At 42.6% G+C, this 17,969-nt stretch overlaps 1 protein-coding gene across 2 annotated transcripts in view; it reads left to right on the forward strand.

Annotated features, from left to right (window-relative positions):
• Positions 1-17,969, forward strand: part of ACTR2 (actin related protein 2) — an 848,078-nt gene that overhangs the window by 29,640 nt on the left and 800,469 nt on the right. For both annotated transcript variants that reach the window (XM_044055728.1, XM_044055739.1), the window contains exon 2: positions 9,994-10,104. In XM_044055728.1, coding sequence (XP_043911663.1) covers positions 9,994-10,104 — 111 coding nt within the window. The remainder of the gene's footprint in view (positions 1-9,993; positions 10,105-17,969) is intronic.

Genomic DNA, 17,969 nt, shown 5'->3' on the forward strand with positions numbered 1-17,969 from the left:
AATCCATCCAGTGATGGGGGTTGATGCCTAGCTTGGTGAGTTTATCAAAAATTCCTGAGTGGGGAATGATATCAAAGGCCTTGGCCAGCCGAGGTAGGCTGTATGAACTGCCTTGCCTTCATCCACAGCTCTGGGTACTGACTCAAGGAAGTCAACTAGGTTGAGCAGGCAAGATCTACCTTTCACAAAACTAAATTGAGTGGGATCTAGAGTTTGGAGATTCCCTCTATCCTTGTTAATTAGGTCCATGATGATGCTCTCCATAGCCTTCATATCGGACTCATCAGGCTAATGGGACGATAATTCCCAGGGTCTGTAGTCTCTCTCCCTTTATGGAGAGGGATGATCTGTAGCAGTGCGCCATTCGGTAGGGACAATACCTGAGGTGAGGCTGTGATTGAACAGGGCACACAGATGTGGTGCCAGTTCACTTTGTAGTTCATGTATTACACATCCAGGGATATTGTTGGTCCCATGGAAGCTTATTCTTGGCTCTGAAAAATGCAGCTTTAACCTGTGCTGCAGTAATGCTGGGTGCCTGGCACTCCTCCGGTATTGATTGGTCCTTTGGGGGGGGGGGTAAAGTTGGCACTGAATCTGTCTGCTAGTATGTTTGGTTCAGTATAGGAGGTACCATTGTGCAGTAACTCAGAGCAAACCTGGGTATTGCCATGGGGATTCTTGATATAACTAGAAGACTTTGTGGTTGTTTCATAGTTTCATAGTTTAGTACTAGGCTATCTGCCCTGGGGCATTTAAAAGCCTAGCCATAGTGATGTGGCTTTCGCCACCCCATGAAATGGTACAAAAATGCACAGAAAAGATTTAGAATACTGTGCCTCTGCCTAGTAGTGACACAATGAAGGTCCCCTTATATAATAGAATTAGTTTACTGTGCCCCTGTCTAGTAGTGACACGGATGTGACCCCTGGGGTAAACGTACGATCTCCCATCCACTCCTCAAGATTTCTCTTGAAGAGAGTCAGTGAGGGGCTCTGCCTAACATGAACTGGGATCTTGTTCCAAAGCATGGGAAGCCTCTGGGTTATGAATCTATTCCCTCCAGCATGTCCTATTCATACTTGTGCCGAGGTTTAAGTCTTTAGCTCTCATGGTCCTGATGGATTTGGATTTTTTGAGGTGGAGCATGTCCATCAGTTCCTGATTGGACATGGCCTTGTATGTCAGGCAGAGATCACCTCTGAGCAGGCGGTATGCTACTGAATAGAGCTGGAGTTTCTTTAGTCTGGCAGAATAAGACATATGTTGGAGACCCTTGATCCTCTTGGTGAGGTACTTTTGTGGTCTCTCCAGCTGTTGCAAATGCCGGGTGAGGTACATACCAAATGGGGCATTGTACTCAATCATGGGTCTGATAAGGGAGGAGTATAGGGGTACAATGACATCCTTGGATCTGGATGTGAATCCCTTCATGATTAGGTGTGCAAGGTAGAATGTTTTTTCTAACCACTTTGGCAACGTGGGTGTCAAATGAGAGGTCGCTGTCGACTTGGGCCCTTAGGTCTCTGATTACTTTTTCAGTACTCAGTGGGTTGCTGTCTATGTGATAATTTGTGGGTACTTTGTTTTTCCCAAAGGGGATGACTATACATTTTTTGGCATTTAGTTTAAGGCCATGACTCCGGCACCAGTCGTCCGTTTCTGTGAGGCCTTTTTGTAGGATGTATGTGTCCGCTGGTGTATCGACTATGGCGCCTAGTTTGCAGTCATCTGCGAACTTTGTCCGCCACAACCCTCCCATGTTTGCTTTAACATCTGAGAAATAAATGCCGAACAAGAGGGGTCCCAGGACAGATCCCTGTGGGACACCACTTGTGACTGGCTTTGAGTCTGACATTGCTCCAGCGATTTTAACTTTATGGGTTCTGTCCTTTAGCCAGTTTGCAACCCATCTAGTGACATAAGGTTTTACGTTTAAGCTGTTGAGCCTATCTATGATGCCTGAGTGGGGTATTGTGTCGAAGGCCTTAGCCAAGTCCAGGTAGGCTGTATGGATTGCTTTGCCCTCATCAATGGCTCTAGTGACTGTTTCGAAAAAGTCAACCAGGTTCAAAAGGCAGGATCTGCCCTTTACAAAGCTGAACTGGGTGGGGTCAAGTGTCTGTAGGTCCCCTATGTCTCTGTTTGAGTTCCATAATGATTCTTTCCATAGCTTTGCAGACCAGGCTGGTTAAGCTTATGGGGTGGTAGTTCCCAGGGTCTGTAGAGGTACCCCCTTTGTGGAGTGGGACCACTGTTGCTGTAAGCCAGTGTTCAGGTACATATCCTGTAGTAAGGCTAAGGTTAAATAGCATTTTTATGTGCGGGTTTAGCTCCTCTTGGAGTTCACGTAGCACGCAACCCGGGATACCTTCAGGTCCCATTGATGCTGTGTTTTTAGCTTTTTTGAGGGCGGTTCTCACTTGGACATCTGAGATGACAGGGAGATTACATTCAGCTGGGATAAGTATTTCTTCTTTTGGGGGTGAGGGAGGGGAGAAATTTGCACTGAACCTGTCAGCCAGAATGCTGGCAATAACTGTGGGTTCATTGTATTTTTTGTTGTTGTGAACTAACTCTGAGCATATCTGAGGGTTTCCGCCCAGGTTTCTAACATAGCTGAAGAAGGCTTTGTGGTTATCTTTAGTGTCCTTAGCGATTTTTCTCTCAAAGTTGGCCTTGGATGTTTTTATGAGAGAATGTAGTTTTCTGCTAATGTTGATCAGAGATGTCTTCCCTTTATGGGATTTTGCTCTGTCATGCAGTAGCTTCCTTCTTTTGTTATACAATTTGTTAATGGCTGAGGTCCACCAGACAGGATGCTTGTCTTTGGTGGAGAGGGACTTTGATTTATTTGGGATTGCATGATCCATGCATTCTTGGAGATGTCCATAGAAAGCATTTGTGAAGGATTCGGCATTGTGGGATGTGGTATCCACTGGCCCAGTGGGCTTAAAGGATACCATCTCAGTCTTAAGAAGAGTGAAGTCTGCTTTTGAGAAGTTTTTCACTGTGGTCTTTTGTGCTGGGGGTGGAGGTGGGTTATGTATATCCAGGGTGATTAGTTTGTGGTCAGATCTCACTAGTGAGGGGTATACCTCCGGTGTGGAGCATTTTGTCCCCATGTTTGTGATGATCAGGTCTAGTATATTATCTCCCCTAGTGAGAGAGGTGACTAGTTGTTCCAGTGCATTTGAATTTATGAATTCCAGGAACCTTTGGGCTAGGGTGTTAGGGCTAGAATAATGTACCCAATCTATGTTTGGGTAGTTGAAGTCTCCCAGTATGATGGTATTTTGTGATGCATTCATATCCTCCAATGTCTTCAGGAAGGCTGAGTGGGGTTCCTGAGATTGGGAGGGTGGTCTGTAACATGCTACCAGTTGTATAGCAGTTTTGCCTATGGTTAGTTGCACCTGTATGGTCTCAGATGCTTCATGTGTTGCTACTAACCTGGAGGTGTGGGTGTCCTTGATGAATATGGACACTCCCCCTCCCTTTGTGGTTCGGCCCGGGTTTTGGGGCCAAAAAGCATGATACGAGGTATAGCCTGGTAGCGCTGGGGTGCTCTCAGGAGCCTTGAACGAGGTTTCAGTTACTGCACAGACGTCTATGTTCTCCATACTGAGGAGTGCATCGAGTGCCTGCATCTTGAGATTTAGACTTCTGGCGTTGAGCAACATTACCCTTAGTTTTTTTCCATTTTTGTTTTCTAAGGAGGTGGGTTTGTCTCTTGAACCTTGCCTAAAAAAGGCACTATGGGGGTGGCAAGAGCCTTAGCCAATATCCGGAAGCCCAGTGGTGACAGGTGCAAGCCGTCCCTTGCGAAGCAGCGTGGCTTGTCCAGCATGTCATCCCAGGCAGACAGACATTGGATCCCCTTAGAATGACACCAGTACTTGAGCCAATTATTAAAGCTGATCATCTTGTCTTTGTATTGTGGCATCATTCTTGGTGAGGGCAAGATGCTGCTCAGGGTCAGGGTCATACCAACCTGGGCTACATAATCAGAGAGCTCCTCTGTCTCTTTTCATGTAGTCCAGGGAGGTACGTCTCAGGTCATTCACGCCAGCATGGACAATGACTGAGTCATATTTGTACTTGCTTTGGAGTGACCTGAGTGCGTATTATATGGCGGATCCTAGCTCCCGATAGGCAGCTCAGTCACCCTCTCCTTGTTCAGCCTGGTAAGCGGGACATCAGTGTGTCTGACTATAGAGTCGCCTATTACTAGTGTATCAGGCATGATGTTTGGCCTTAAGGGCTGTGATTGATTGACACACTGATTTATTGAAGTATGTGTTGCATGTGTTTTGTTTTGAGGTGGTGGATTTTTGGATGTCTGCTTTGGGAGCCTCTGTTTTTTTGGTAAGTTTTTTATTAGAGCCTCCGAGTATGTCTTTGTGTTTTTATGTGTTTGGTTTGCAGTTGTGGTAGGTCTATGTGGGACTAGGTTTGTTGTGTGTGTGGTTACCATTTCCTCCTGTCTGGTCATACCAGCCCTGAGTTGAGAGAGTTCAGCCTCCAGTTTGGCTATATAGTTGCATCTCTCACATGTATTTGTGTTTGTTGGGAGGAGGAGAGGGTTGTCTGTGTACATGAGACAATTGTAGCATTGTCTCAAGATACCCAGATTAACCAGCTGAACTGGAGAGGATGCCAGTAATCTACCACTCGACATGCTAGAACAGTATAAGGGAGTGCTGTGCCTTTAAGGGAAGTGGATATTCACAGGGGTGGTAGGTGGATGTAGTGCTTACTTAGTACGAGAGTGCTTACTTAGTAGAGAAGTTTTGAGGACAAGTGCTAGGCTTATAATATAGCAAGTAGTCTGATTATACTAAGAGTAGAGCTTCCTTAAGGGAAAATTTGAAGAGCAGACTTGGCGGAGCCAGAAGAAGTTTAACCGGCGCTGCGCTATGCGCAAAACCTTGCAAACGCGGATTTTAAACAGGGAACTTTAAAAGAGCTAGAAATGGTCCAAAACAACCAATTACTACAGCTCTTGTGCTGAGGTCACTTCCTACAGGGACAGGTAGGCTGCTCAAGGCTCCCCACTCCCACTGGTGAGCAAAGAAACTTCCTTCTATCCAAGTAAGGTAATGGACAACACAGGAACTACACCACAGCCCAGAATACAGCAATGCCTGTAAACTGGTCTAAACTAGTCGAGGAGAGGTGGGAAAACAAGGATTATTTTTTTGTTTTTAGATAGAAACTCACAGAAAATGCAGAAACAGTGATAAATCAGTTACACAGGCTAGCTCACTTTAGTGGGCAGCCTCAACAGTTAAATTAAACAAACAAACAAACTTTCGATCAAATTCGACTAAAAAGTAACTAAGTGCAGATTTTAAAATAATGCAGCAAACAGCTAAAAAAAACAGTTTAAGCTTGTTTAGGGTAAGCTAGAGAAGCTATTCCAAGTAAAAAAAACAGCAAAGATACTTAAATCCAGAAAGTAGTCGCTTTTCTGAGTTCTCTGTAGCTAGGACCACCTAGAGTCTGCCGCAATTCTGCCTTCATAGCTGGCTTTAGAGGTTTTCATGAGGGATCTCAACTTTTTGTTGAGGCTAATAAGGGAGTTTTTCCAGTCTTGGGACTTCACCTTTTTCTGCAACAGTTTCTTCCTTCTATTGTATAGTTTATTAATGGCAGGGGACCACCAGATTGGCTTCCTTTTTTTGGAGGAGCGCATCTTGGTTCTGTTGGGTATGGCTAGTTACATGCATTTATGTACATGTTCGTACAGTGCATTGGTGTATGATTCAGCAGTCCATCCATTTTCCATTGACATAGGTGCTGTGAAGTTAGCCGCATCTGTTTTTAGGAGCCCAAAGTCAGCTTTGGAGAAGTTTTTCATGGTGGTTACCTTTGCGGTGTTTGTGGGTGATATGTGGATTTCCATGGTGATTAATTTCTGGTCAGATCTAACCAGGGAGGAAATGACTATTGGTTGTAGAGCAATGGTTGCCCATGTTAGTAATAACCAGGTCAAGGATATTGCTTCCTCTAGTTGGGGGTAAGAATGAGCTGGTCCAAAGCATTGGAATTGATGAATTCCAGGAAGCGTTGGGCCAGTGTATTGGTGCATGAGTAGTTTTCCCAGTTGATGGAGGGATAGTTGAAGTTGCCTAGTATGAGAGTGTTGGGTTGGACCCTAATAGTTTCCACAGTGCTTAGGAACATGGAGTGAGAGCCCTGGGACATGGTTTGGGACCTATAGGAAGCTACGACCTGAATCACCATCTTACCCAATGTTAGTTGTACCCGTTGTTTATATTAATATCCCCATTACATTAAAAAAAGAACCGAAAATGCTTTACTTCATAGCTTGCTAAGAGAGTCATGCAACATTTAAACATTACCATTAAGAGAAAAAAGAAATTTAGTTTTGCTTATAGCCTAACGTTCTCCCTTCCTCCTTCTCCAAAGAAGTTCTGTGAAGCTTAATTACATAATGTAGGGCATATGCTTTTGAGTCCCCTACAAATAAAGTCCACATAAATCCAGTATTTCCAAATCCTCTTGTTCTACTATGTTTCATAAGTATAATTATTGCTTTGTAATCACACATTTGTTTTTTTACAGGTAACTTGATTTTATTCTCCGAACATTTAGCAACATGAAGTTCCCCACAAGTTTAACAAAGTACAAAAGTTCAATATTTTCAGATTTTCCTGTTCTGTCATGTTTCACAAGTATAATTATTGCTTTATTATCCCAGAGTTGTTGAATTCCAAGTTACTAGGTTTAATCCTGCTAATCTCCAGCTCCCACATCCTGCCTGTTTCATTTCCAACATATTCCAGATTCTTCCAGTCGATTCTTATGTTTTCTTCTTTCTCTCAGGCAATTGAAGTGGTGGAAAAGTTTCATGGGCTTAGTCTCTCTGCAGTCCTTGGCACCATGAGAGCACGAAATAGAACCTTCTTCTGATTCACAGGTCACTTTTTGTTGGACAAACTTTTGTATTTCCTCCTTAGCATGTACTTCATCAAAAAATGATTTTGCCCCTCCAAGGAAAAACACTTTGAAGATGGCTTGGTATAATCTCGCACTTGCTTTCAACATTTCTCTAAATAATGGAATATATTTTACTCTTCTGCCTGGTGTACACTGAGTAATCATTCTCCACAAACACTCCACTGTCTCCCACTTTTAGCACTTTATCTTTCTGCCACAGTTTTTGTCAAAATTAGCTCCTTCTGTCGATTTTAAGACTGTACTTGGTCTAGGTTGTTTTTAGTAACCAAATTTGGAGCATACACACAATGTGGCCTTTCAATTAACAGTTCCTGTTGTAGAATACTAGTCCAGTTGCTTAATTGTGCTTTCTTAAAATTAATACAGTGTGCTCCTTTCAATTTCTCTGGTATAGCATAAAGTTTCAAGTTTTCCCTATGTGCTCTGTCCTATAATTCTATTTTTTTTGAAAAATCATTTGTGCAGTCTCATTCAGCCAGCCTTTTCATTTCAACCTCCGAGTTTTGCAGTTCTGTCACCATATCTGATTATCTGTTTAAAGCCTTTTCCATTTTTTCCAGCTGTTTATTGTTTTTGTTCATATACTCTTTCACTAATTTTAATTAGGTCTTTGTGCAGCTGCTTTATACTCTCCTCTAGGTTACTGGAAGTCATGTCTGGAACTTGTAGTGCTTCTTGCGGAACCACTGCACTACTCCTATGTCTGCTTTTTTCTCACCTTTTGTAGCTGATTTTCCTCCAGATCCCTTGTATTTCTTTTTTTCCTGGCATCCAGACAGTGCACTTACTAGCCAGTTATTGAAATTTACCCAGAAATTTAGGTCCACTGGCCTTCTTTGCTAGGTTTCTGTTTTCAGACTGGGAGAGCCAAAAGTAAGCTGTTAATCAATATGCAACCATCTTGGAATTCCAAAGTTGTGTACAATTTTTATGTTTAATTTATGTTTGGCCCTTAGTGTTGTATTTAGTAATGAGTTCCTGTCGTACACAAGTAACTCATTCTAGTTCCGGAATATAGGCTGTTTTGTCATCTAAACAAATTTTATCATTGGTTTAAGTATTGAATAGTTAGACAAACATGGTTGCATGAAACGGATTTGTCAGTTATTTGTCCTTTATTTTTTGAGAACAGCTGTCTGTTTGAAAAACAGACAAACTAATCATTTTGCTTTACCTTTGTCTTAGACTGTAGTGTTTTCCCCCCCGATTGGTAGCAAATGTCCATGTTGCTCAGCTCAGGGATGTCAGGCTGTCACTTTTGGAGGAACACATGAGCTTATAGGGGATAGATAAGTAAGCCATTGGCAGATTTAATAAAATATCTATATTTTGCTCCTTGAAGTTTTTACTTGTGCTGAATTGATAAAGCTAGTCTGACGCATGTCTCTCAACTGTCCAGATTTTTGCCTCCATATATATATTTTTTTTTGTTCCTCATAAAATTTGTGGTTTTCTGGCAAATCACTGACTGTTGAAGTCGCTAAATGATGACACAGATTTGAGCTTAGGAATTAGCATGCATTTTCTGAAGGATATTAACACAAATCCTGTTATTCTCGCGTATTTGTCAGTTTGTAAGAGCAGTATGTCAAATCCATCCCTATTTTTGAGCTTTTGTTCCCCCCCTTGTTTTAGCCTTTATCCAAATTTTTTTTTGTAGTAAGATGTTTAGAGGTACAGTCTGAAGGCTTATTCATTGCAGTGTCCTATGGTAACCTTAAGTATGCTTTGACAGTTGTTTTTAAAATAATAATTTGTATTGGATCCTGTCGAGTATCCCTTTTCTTTCTGTTTTTTTTGTGATGAAACTTTGGTATAGTCTTTTTGTTAGTTTAACAAAATATAAGTAAGATGGTGATGGACAGGTTGACGGACGAGATCAGACAGGAGTCCCCGTGGACTATGATGTTTGCAGATGACATTGTGATCTGTAGTGAGAGTAGGGAACAGGTGGAGGAGACCCTGGAAAGATGGAGATGTGCTCTAGAGAGAAGAGGAATGAAGGTCAGCAGGACCAAGAATATATGTGTGTGAATAAGAGGGAGGATAGAGGAATGGTGAGGATGCAAGGAGTAGAGGTGGCGAAGGTGGATGAGTTTAAATACTTGGGGTCAATAGTTCAGAGTAACGGTGAGTGTGGAAGAGAGGTGAAGAATAGAGTACAGGCAGGATGGAGTGGGTGGAGAAGAGTGTCAGGAGTGATTTGTGACAGACTAGTACCTGTAAGAGTGAAAGGGAAGGTCTACAAGAGGGTAGTGAGACCAGCTATGTTATATGGGTTGGAGACAGTGGCATTGACAAAAAGGCAGGAGTTTGAGCTGGATGTGGCAGAATTAAAGATGTTAAGATTTGTACTGGGTGTGACAAGGGTGGACATGGGTGTGACGAGGGTGGACAAGATTAGGAATAAGAGGGTCAGCCCAGGTTGGAAGGTTTGGAGACAAAGCCAGAGAGGCACGATTAAGTTGGTTTGGACATGTGCTGAAGGAGGGATGCTAAGTATATTGGGAAAAGGATGCTAAGGATGAAGCTACCAGGTAACAGGAAAAGAGGAAGGCCTAAGATAAGGTTTATGGATGTGGTGATAGAGAACATGCAGGTGGTTGGTGTGACAGAGCAAAATGCAGAGGACAGGAAGAAATGGAAATAGGTGATCTGCTTTGGTGACCCCTAACGGGAACAGCCGAAAGAAGATGATGATGAACAAAACATATGTTTTACTCATCAGATTAGTCATAATGTGTCAGTGGAGGAAAGAGCAGAGGAGACTGTACAGTCACATGTTGTGTTGCAGATTTGGACTGGGATGGTGGTTTGTGTGTGGTTGAGCAGGAATGAGGCGGACTTCTGGTCCATCAAGCCACTGTCTGGGACTATTTTCTTTCCGATTCCAAAAAAAAAATGCAAATGCATTTCTTTGATAATTAGCAAGCCACTGTATTTAACTGTTTCAAAGTTTGAGTGTTTTTTTCTGTCTAAGCATTATATCTTTACTTCTGTCACCAGTTTGTGAAGTGCGGTTATGCTGGCTCCAATTTTCCTGAACACATCTTTCCAGCACTGGTTGGGCGACCCATCATTAGATCTACAGCAAAAGTGGGAAACATTGAAGTCAAGGTACAGTTCACTTACCTTAACTAATCTTAAATGATGTGCTTGAGTATTTATAAATAAAACATTTTTATGTTAATTCATGCTGACTCGATGGTGTAAAAAGCTGAAGTGCCAAATTCTTAATTTGTCACCATGACACAATTGTTCTGTAACTGGTATGGTATGAAAGGGAAGGGGCAACCAGTCCAGAATATAGATTGCAGTGCTGTTCTCCCCTATCAGAAAAAGTGTAAACATATGTAATATAGCAAGTGGCATTTCCTTTTCTTGTTTCATCTAAGAGTACAGCAGCTCTTGAATATCTGGTAATGGTGGAGGCATTTTTTTAAACATCCCAAGTGTAGTAACAGGCCCTGACATTTTTGTGTGATACTGCGTGTTTGCGTGTTGTGAAAGACAAAATAAATGCATAAATTCCAGTGGTGTGCAACTCTATGTGGCAGCCATTTACTAAGTGTATACCCAGACCAGTCATCCTCTGTGGTAGGCAGCAGTTAAGAATTTCCTGTCCAGTTTTCTTGATTTTTATGAGCTTATTGTTGAAGGACTGGATGAGACTGAAAAAAGTTTACTGAAATGGAAAGCTAGTTGCATAATAGTAAAATCTTTTTTTTTTCTAGAAGCTGGCAGATTAGCCCAGTTTAAGCAGTTGGTCATTGCTTATTGACTGGTTCAGAAATTTCAGAAGAGTAACTTAGCATTTGTTCAGAATGTAGGTTTATAATGTAATCTTTATTTGCTTCTTAACAGGTTTTCAAAGCCCAGCTATCACTTTCTGATCAAAGTGTTTTGAAACCGGGAAACTAACGGGTTATGTTCTTTTATATTTAGAAAAATGCAAAGTAATACATTCATTTACTACCACTCACGCCTATGAAGGGTAATGGAGTTCTACCATATTACGCTAGCAAGGAATCAAGATTTGCAAAGTAATACATTCATTTACTACCACTCACGCCTATGAAGGGTAATGGAGTTCTACCATATTACGCTAGCAAGGAATCAAGATTTGCTGTACTATTCTGAGCGATGTATTGTATACCAATCACACAGGTATTGCTATAAAGCAAATACATTTCCATTGTGTTGCCTGTATGCTTATTGGAGAAGTCTGAACACTAACAGAATATTACATATGTTGTGAAAGAAAGGGTAACCTATTTAAAGATCTGTCAGCATTGCACATTTACTTGAGGCATTTGTATGCAGAAGCTGAGGTAGCTGCCTTCTAATAGAATGAACCTTGTTAGACCAAAGACACTACGTGCTTCGTTTTTTTTTCTTCTAATTAGACATGATGTAAAACAAAAAAAAAAGTCTGCAATTTTTTTGGCAAGTAATGAAAAATTTGTCTGCAACTTTTTTTTTTTTTTGGCAAGTAATGACCAGTAGCAACTGATGAATTCAAAACAAAAAAGGGGAGGGGTGGCTGAAGGAAGCTACTGGATGGGTATAGAGAACTGGAATGGGGTGAGACTATATTATGGCAGGTCTGTTACCATTTAGCTGAGGGGTCAGTCAATTACATCCGCGGACCTTCTCAGAAACCACTCATTCTATTCATTTTAACTATATAACCCCCAGATATCCAGTTGCAATCAGCATTTCTTTCCTTGGCTGTAATAGAGCCCTACACAAAGGACTTCTTTTAGCCCCTTGTTGCCCATTGGTCCTCCTTCCAAACCATCCCATTGCCCACCCTTTGTTTGCCCTATTCTGACATTCTCATACCATCCAGGCAGGTTACATATTTCTTTTGTTTCAGTTACTGTGGATGAAGTAATTGAATTAACCTAGGTGTCAGTCACTAGCCCCCCACCCCACAGAAACCTTTGGGCTCTGGATGCTCTGAGGTGCATTTTACATTTTTTTTTCAGTCTAGTCATTTGACCTAGTAATGGCCTGAATGAAAACAATAGTCAAGATTGGGATCAAAATGAAAGACCAAATATCAGGGGGTTGGGAGGGTGGCCTAATGCTTAAGGTGTTTGCCTTACAAACACAAGGTGTGGGGTTTGAGTCTCACAAGGGATAATTTGCTAGGCTTAAAATGGCTAGTAAAGGCAGTTAGCTTAGTACTAATCTATGAACCAGTCATACATTTCAAACTTGTGCTTTTGTGTATAGACAAAACATGCTTCCTCGCCCCTACATCCCAAAGACATCCACTTTCTGTGTACCCCTTACATGTTAGACTTGCACAAAACAAATTACCATAGTAATATATTTCATATTGTTGCCACTGCACAGCATGCTTTGTACCCTCAAAAGATACCCACCTGTAAACATGGTTGGTTGATTTTGAGGAAAGCGGGGAAAAAATTATCACAGTATTGAATTCTGATTAGTTGCTTCTAGTCAGTACAGTGTAAAGGTATGCCCAGAAGATGATTACAGCTCGTCTGGGGTTTATGAAGGTTAAAGAAATAAGGATCCCACTTTCCCCAGTATCCCCCTCCTCACAATCCACAATGACCTTTTGCACTTACCTTTGAGAACTGATGTTTTTTTTAGACTAGGTGGGGCCCAGGGCAAAGATTGAAAATGGGCGTTGTCGCACAGCCTGTGTCAAAATTCCCTTTTACAGTCTAGGAGCTTGTTAGCCTTCAAAAACAGAGTCTGGATGTTCTGTGATCTATTGTGTGCCTTATTATTGAAAAGTTCTTGTTAACTCCTGTATTAGCAACCTAAAAACAGTTGTGTGCATGTGCCCCACAGTTGTCTAAGAGTTGAGGAATGCTGGTTCACCTGTGGGCGTGTCTTTGGGCTTTTGGATAAAAGCTACACACGAGACGGAGAGATCATGTAAACTTCAAACAGAAGCAACCACAGTGAAGAACCTGACTACAGAGCCAAGTGCTGTGAGATAGCAGTGATATTTTTTGCTACTCTGCCAGTAATCAGCTACTTTCCCATACATCTGACCAGATCAGCAATGATGGACACTTGTATTGTGTACAGTACTGATGCTTGGCTATGATGGGAAGTGAAAGAAATTATGGTGAACTTGTTCAGAGATGTATTACAACCCCCCCCCCGCCCCACAAACACACCATAGCAAAGACCTTTTTACTGTGAGTTCAGTGAATCCAGTACATTGTGTGACTGTGTGCTTGCAAGTCAGATCAATGATTGTTTAATTATGATTAACAATAAGGATGACCCTCTTTATCCATAGATGGACTTCCATACCCATCAGTTATAGACACTTTTGACTGTGCACACCTCAGATTTTGATATAAAGAAATTATCTCAGTAAATTATTCTGACTTGCTTCACAAAAATTTACACTGGTTTGGAAAAGCCAGGTTAATGACTGTGTTCATTTTCATTACAGTAGCATCTAGTGTGAATTTTTATACAACACATATCACCTCTACCCAGGCTATATCCCCTGTGATTATGTAGACAGATGTCTGGTTGTGGTGAAAAAATAGCCACTGCAGTGTATTTCAAGTTTGTTTCAGACAAACTCAGAGCTGCACTCAACCAAAGCCCCTAAGGCAAAGCAGCATGCCCAACACACTAGTCACAGGAGACTCGATAGTGAGGTACACTGATGTCCCACTCTCACTAGGTTGAATAAGGAAAAATTAACAGTCAGCTGCCTGTCAGGTGCCAGGATCCGCCACATAACTCACGCACTCGGGTCCCAAAACAACAGGTACAAATATGACTCTGTCATTGTACATGTGGGTGTGAATGACCTGAGACGTACCTCCCTGGACTACATGAAAAGAGACATGGAGGAGCTCTCGGATTATGTAGCCCAGGCGGGTATGACCCTAGCCCTGAGCAGCATCCTACCATCATCCAGAATGATACCACAGTACAAGCAGAAAATGATTGGTTTCAACAATTGGCTAAGTTTCTGGTGTCATTCTAAAGGGAATCCACTATCAGTCTGCCTGGGATGACATGATTGACCGACCTCGATGCTTTGCCAGAGATGGCCTGTTTCTGTTAGGCTGTGCTTCCGAATACTGGCCAAGGCTCTTGCCAAACCTATAGTGTATTTTTAGATGGTGTTCCAAAGACCAAATTACCACTGTAACAGCTGCAAACAAATGCAATGCGGGGGTCATGCTGCTCAATGCTAGAAGTGTAAATCTCAAAATGTACTCGCTCGAAGCACTCCTTAAAATGGAGAACATCAACATTTGTGTGGTAACAGAGACCTGGTTCAAGGCAGCAGAAAGCACCCCTGCACTACCAGACTATAACTCATTCCACACCTTTTGGTCCCAGAACTTGAACCGAAGCTCAAAAGGCGGTGGTGTTTCCATTTTCACAAAGGATGCACACACCTCTAGACTGGTAGCCCAACATAACGCATCAGAGATGCTTCAGGTGCAGCTAACATTGGGTAAGACAACAATTCAGGTCGTAGCCTGCTATAGGTCCCCAACCATGTCCTAAGACTGGCACTTCACGTTCCTAAGCACCCTGGAGAATATTCAGGTCCAACCTAACACTCTCTCTTACTAGACTACTTCAGCTACCCCTCCATTAAATGGGTAAACTACTCCTGTACCAATACACTTGCCCAATGTTTCCTGGAGTTCATTAATTCCAATGCCCTGGACCAGCTCGTTCTTACCCCCACCAGAGGTAGCAACATCCTTGACCTGGTCATTACTAACATGGGCGATCGTTGCTCTACACCAATAGTCAACTCTTCTCTGGTTAGATCCGACCACAAACTAATCGCCTTGGAAATCCACATCCCTCCCACACAAAGGTAACCACCATGAAAAACTTCTCCAAAGCTAACTTTGGGCTCCTAAAAAACAGAGGTGGCTAACTCCACGTCACCTATGCAAATGGAGAATAGTTGCGTGACAGCAGAATCATACACCAATGTACTGTACGAACACGTACGCAAATGCATGGACCTTGCCATACCCAATAGAACGAAGACACTCTCCTCCAAAAAGGAAGTCAATCTGGTGGTCCCCTGCCAAAAACTCTACAACAGAAGGAGGAAACTGATGCAGAATAAGGTGAAGTCCCAAGACTGGAAAAACTCCCTTATCAGCTTCAACAAAAAGTTGAGCTACCTCATCAAATCCTCTAAAGCTAGCTATGAAAACAGAATTACAGCAGATAGTAAAGACAGCCATAAGGCCTACTGTAGTTATGTAAAGAATCTCCATGGCAATACCCAGATTTGCTCTGAGCTACTGCACAATGGTACCTCCTATACAGAGCCAACAGATATTGCCAGTATACTGTCCGACAGACTCGGTGCCAGTTTTACCCCCCCCCCCGGACCAATCACAATACCAGTAGATTGCCAAGCACCCAATATTACTGCTGCACAGGTTAAAACTGCACAGGTTAAAACAGCACTGTCCAAGGCCAAGAATACAGCTCCTGTGGGACCTGACAATATCCCTGGTTGTGTGCTACAAGAACTACAAAGTGAACTGGCACCTCACCTGTGTGCCCTGTTCAGTCACAGCCTCACCTCAGGCTTTGTCCCTACCAAATGGTGCACTGCTACAGTCATCTCTCTCCACAAAGGAGGAGCGACTACAGAGTCTGATACGCAAAGCCATGGAATGCATCATCATGGACCTAATAAACAAGGATATAGGGAATCTCCAAACTCTGGATCCCATACAGTTTGCTTTTGTGAAGGGTAGATCATGCCTGCTTAACTTGGTAGACTTCTTTGAGTTAGTCACCAGAGCTGTGGATGAAGGCAAGGTGGTTCATACAGTCTATCTTGATCTGGCCTGGCTTTTGATACCATTCCCCACTCAGGAATCATAGAAAAATTCACTAAGCTTGGCATCAACCTGTATATCACTAGGTAGGTTGAAACTGGCTCACAGATGGAACCCACAGTGTGAAAGTAGCTGACTCCCAAGTCAGACTGCCGATTAATCTCAAGTGTAGTCCCACAGGTTTTGGTCTTGGGTCCTCTCCTGTTTTAGTATCTACTTCTCTGAAGTCCAAACCAACACAAAGGGACTCTGGCTGACAAAGTTCAAAGTTGATTGCAGGTTGGGAGCCATTATTAACTCCCCAAGTGATGTTGACATCATACAGAATGGCCTCACTGAGACCAACAGCTGGTGTCAGAATCATGGCCTTAAGTATCACAACATTGCCATTGTGGTCAAAGTCCTTCTATGTGGCACATCTCATTACCAGGGTTTTGCATCCAGGAAGAAAGAGGTCATCGTCTCACTCTACTCTTCCCTCATTAGGCCAATCATTGAGTACAATTCCCCATTTGGCATGTACTTCACTAGACACCTGCAACAACTGGAGAGGCCACAAAAGTACCTCACAAAGAGGACCCTAGACCTTAAACACTTGTCCTGTATTGGCAGATTCGAAAAAACTCCAACTGTTCTCTGTCTCGTATCACCTACAGAGGCGATCTCTGCATGCCTTACAAAACCATGCCTGACCCAGCTCTGTTAGAAATGCTACATCTAAAGAAATCCCAATCCCTCTGCACCACAAGCTCCAGAGACCTCAACCTCATTACCACAATTAACAGAACATGCTAGGGACAGGTTCATAACCCAGAGATTGCCCATGTTCTGGAATAGACTTCCCATACATGTCAAGCAGAACACCTTGCTGACCCTGTTCAAGAGAAATTTTGATGAATGGATGGGAAACAGAAAATTCATCCCGGGGATAACTCCAGTGGTTCTGCTCGACAGAGGCACTGGGAACCAAGGTCGGGTGGCACTATGCCAGGGTAATCCGATGGCTTGGCTTGTAAAGGCCCCAAGGCCATTAGACTAGTACATACCCATGAACATATGAATGGCATCTCAGTCTTGGTATATACAAGTCTGATTTTTCTGCCAGTCTCCGTGTTTTGAGACCTGCTCTTCCGAGTCTAGAAATTTGAAATGGTTACCATACCAGCCTTCTGGAAATTCTCATAAAATAGCAGGGACATTACACAACGCCTAAACCAGCCTACAAAAACTTCCAAAGATCAAGCTACTTATAATGCCTTCACCATTCACTTTAAATCACCATAGATAAGCACTACTCACCAGGCAACTGGGACCCACCATTCCTGTATAATAACCCCAGTACCATACCAGTTTATGAGATGTGCCACATAGGACTTTCAGACCACAGTGGCAATGTGGTGGTCAAAGGAAAGGTTGCCGTCAACCTGTGTCCCCAGATCTCGAACGCCTTCAGTGTTCATGGACAGCTGTGGACCTCCCTACGCCCGTCCTGCACATCCCTAGCTACCTTTCATATTGCTTTTCCCCTCTGCGTGCTCCTTTCTCAAACGCAAACCCACTTAAATGTGCTTTAATCAGTCTGTCACCATCAGCAACTGTTCTGCCTAACAACAAAATTACCAGCCTTGACAAGTCTTTAATCCAGGACCCTCTACACCATAGTCAGAACAATGTACCACTATAGCATTTGAGCTGTTACTCATAATATTCCCTTTTCTCCAAAGTATGGTGATCTTGGAGTTGGTATACAGTATCGGGATGCAAAGGGGGGGGGCTTGCCCCCCTGCAAATTTTTTTTTTTCCAAGGAAAAGAGTGAGATTCATTCTTCTCTAGGGTTTTGGTGTCTTCTGAAAAGTCAGTGCTGACATTTCAAGAAGCCACTCTTGACTGGATACTTATAAATAGTCATCCTGAAACCTATACTTCAGGAACACTTCCAGATGTCCTTAGTGACCATGTTCTTACCTACATAACAAAGCAAAAGGCTCATACTCCTATTAATAACACATTTATAACCTATCGTTCCAAAAAACACTTTAAAGCAGAGAGCTTTCAAAACGAACTAAAGGCCTGTAACTGGTCACCTCTGAAGCAACTCAAACTGGATGAAGCAGTTTCTTACTTTAATACTAAAT

Source organism: Protopterus annectens, chromosome 1.part2 (assembly GCF_019279795.1).
Source record: "Protopterus annectens isolate FY-2018-M chromosome 1.part2, PAN1.0, whole genome shotgun sequence".
NCBI lineage: Eukaryota > Metazoa > Chordata > Ceratodontiformes > Protopteridae > Protopterus > Protopterus annectens.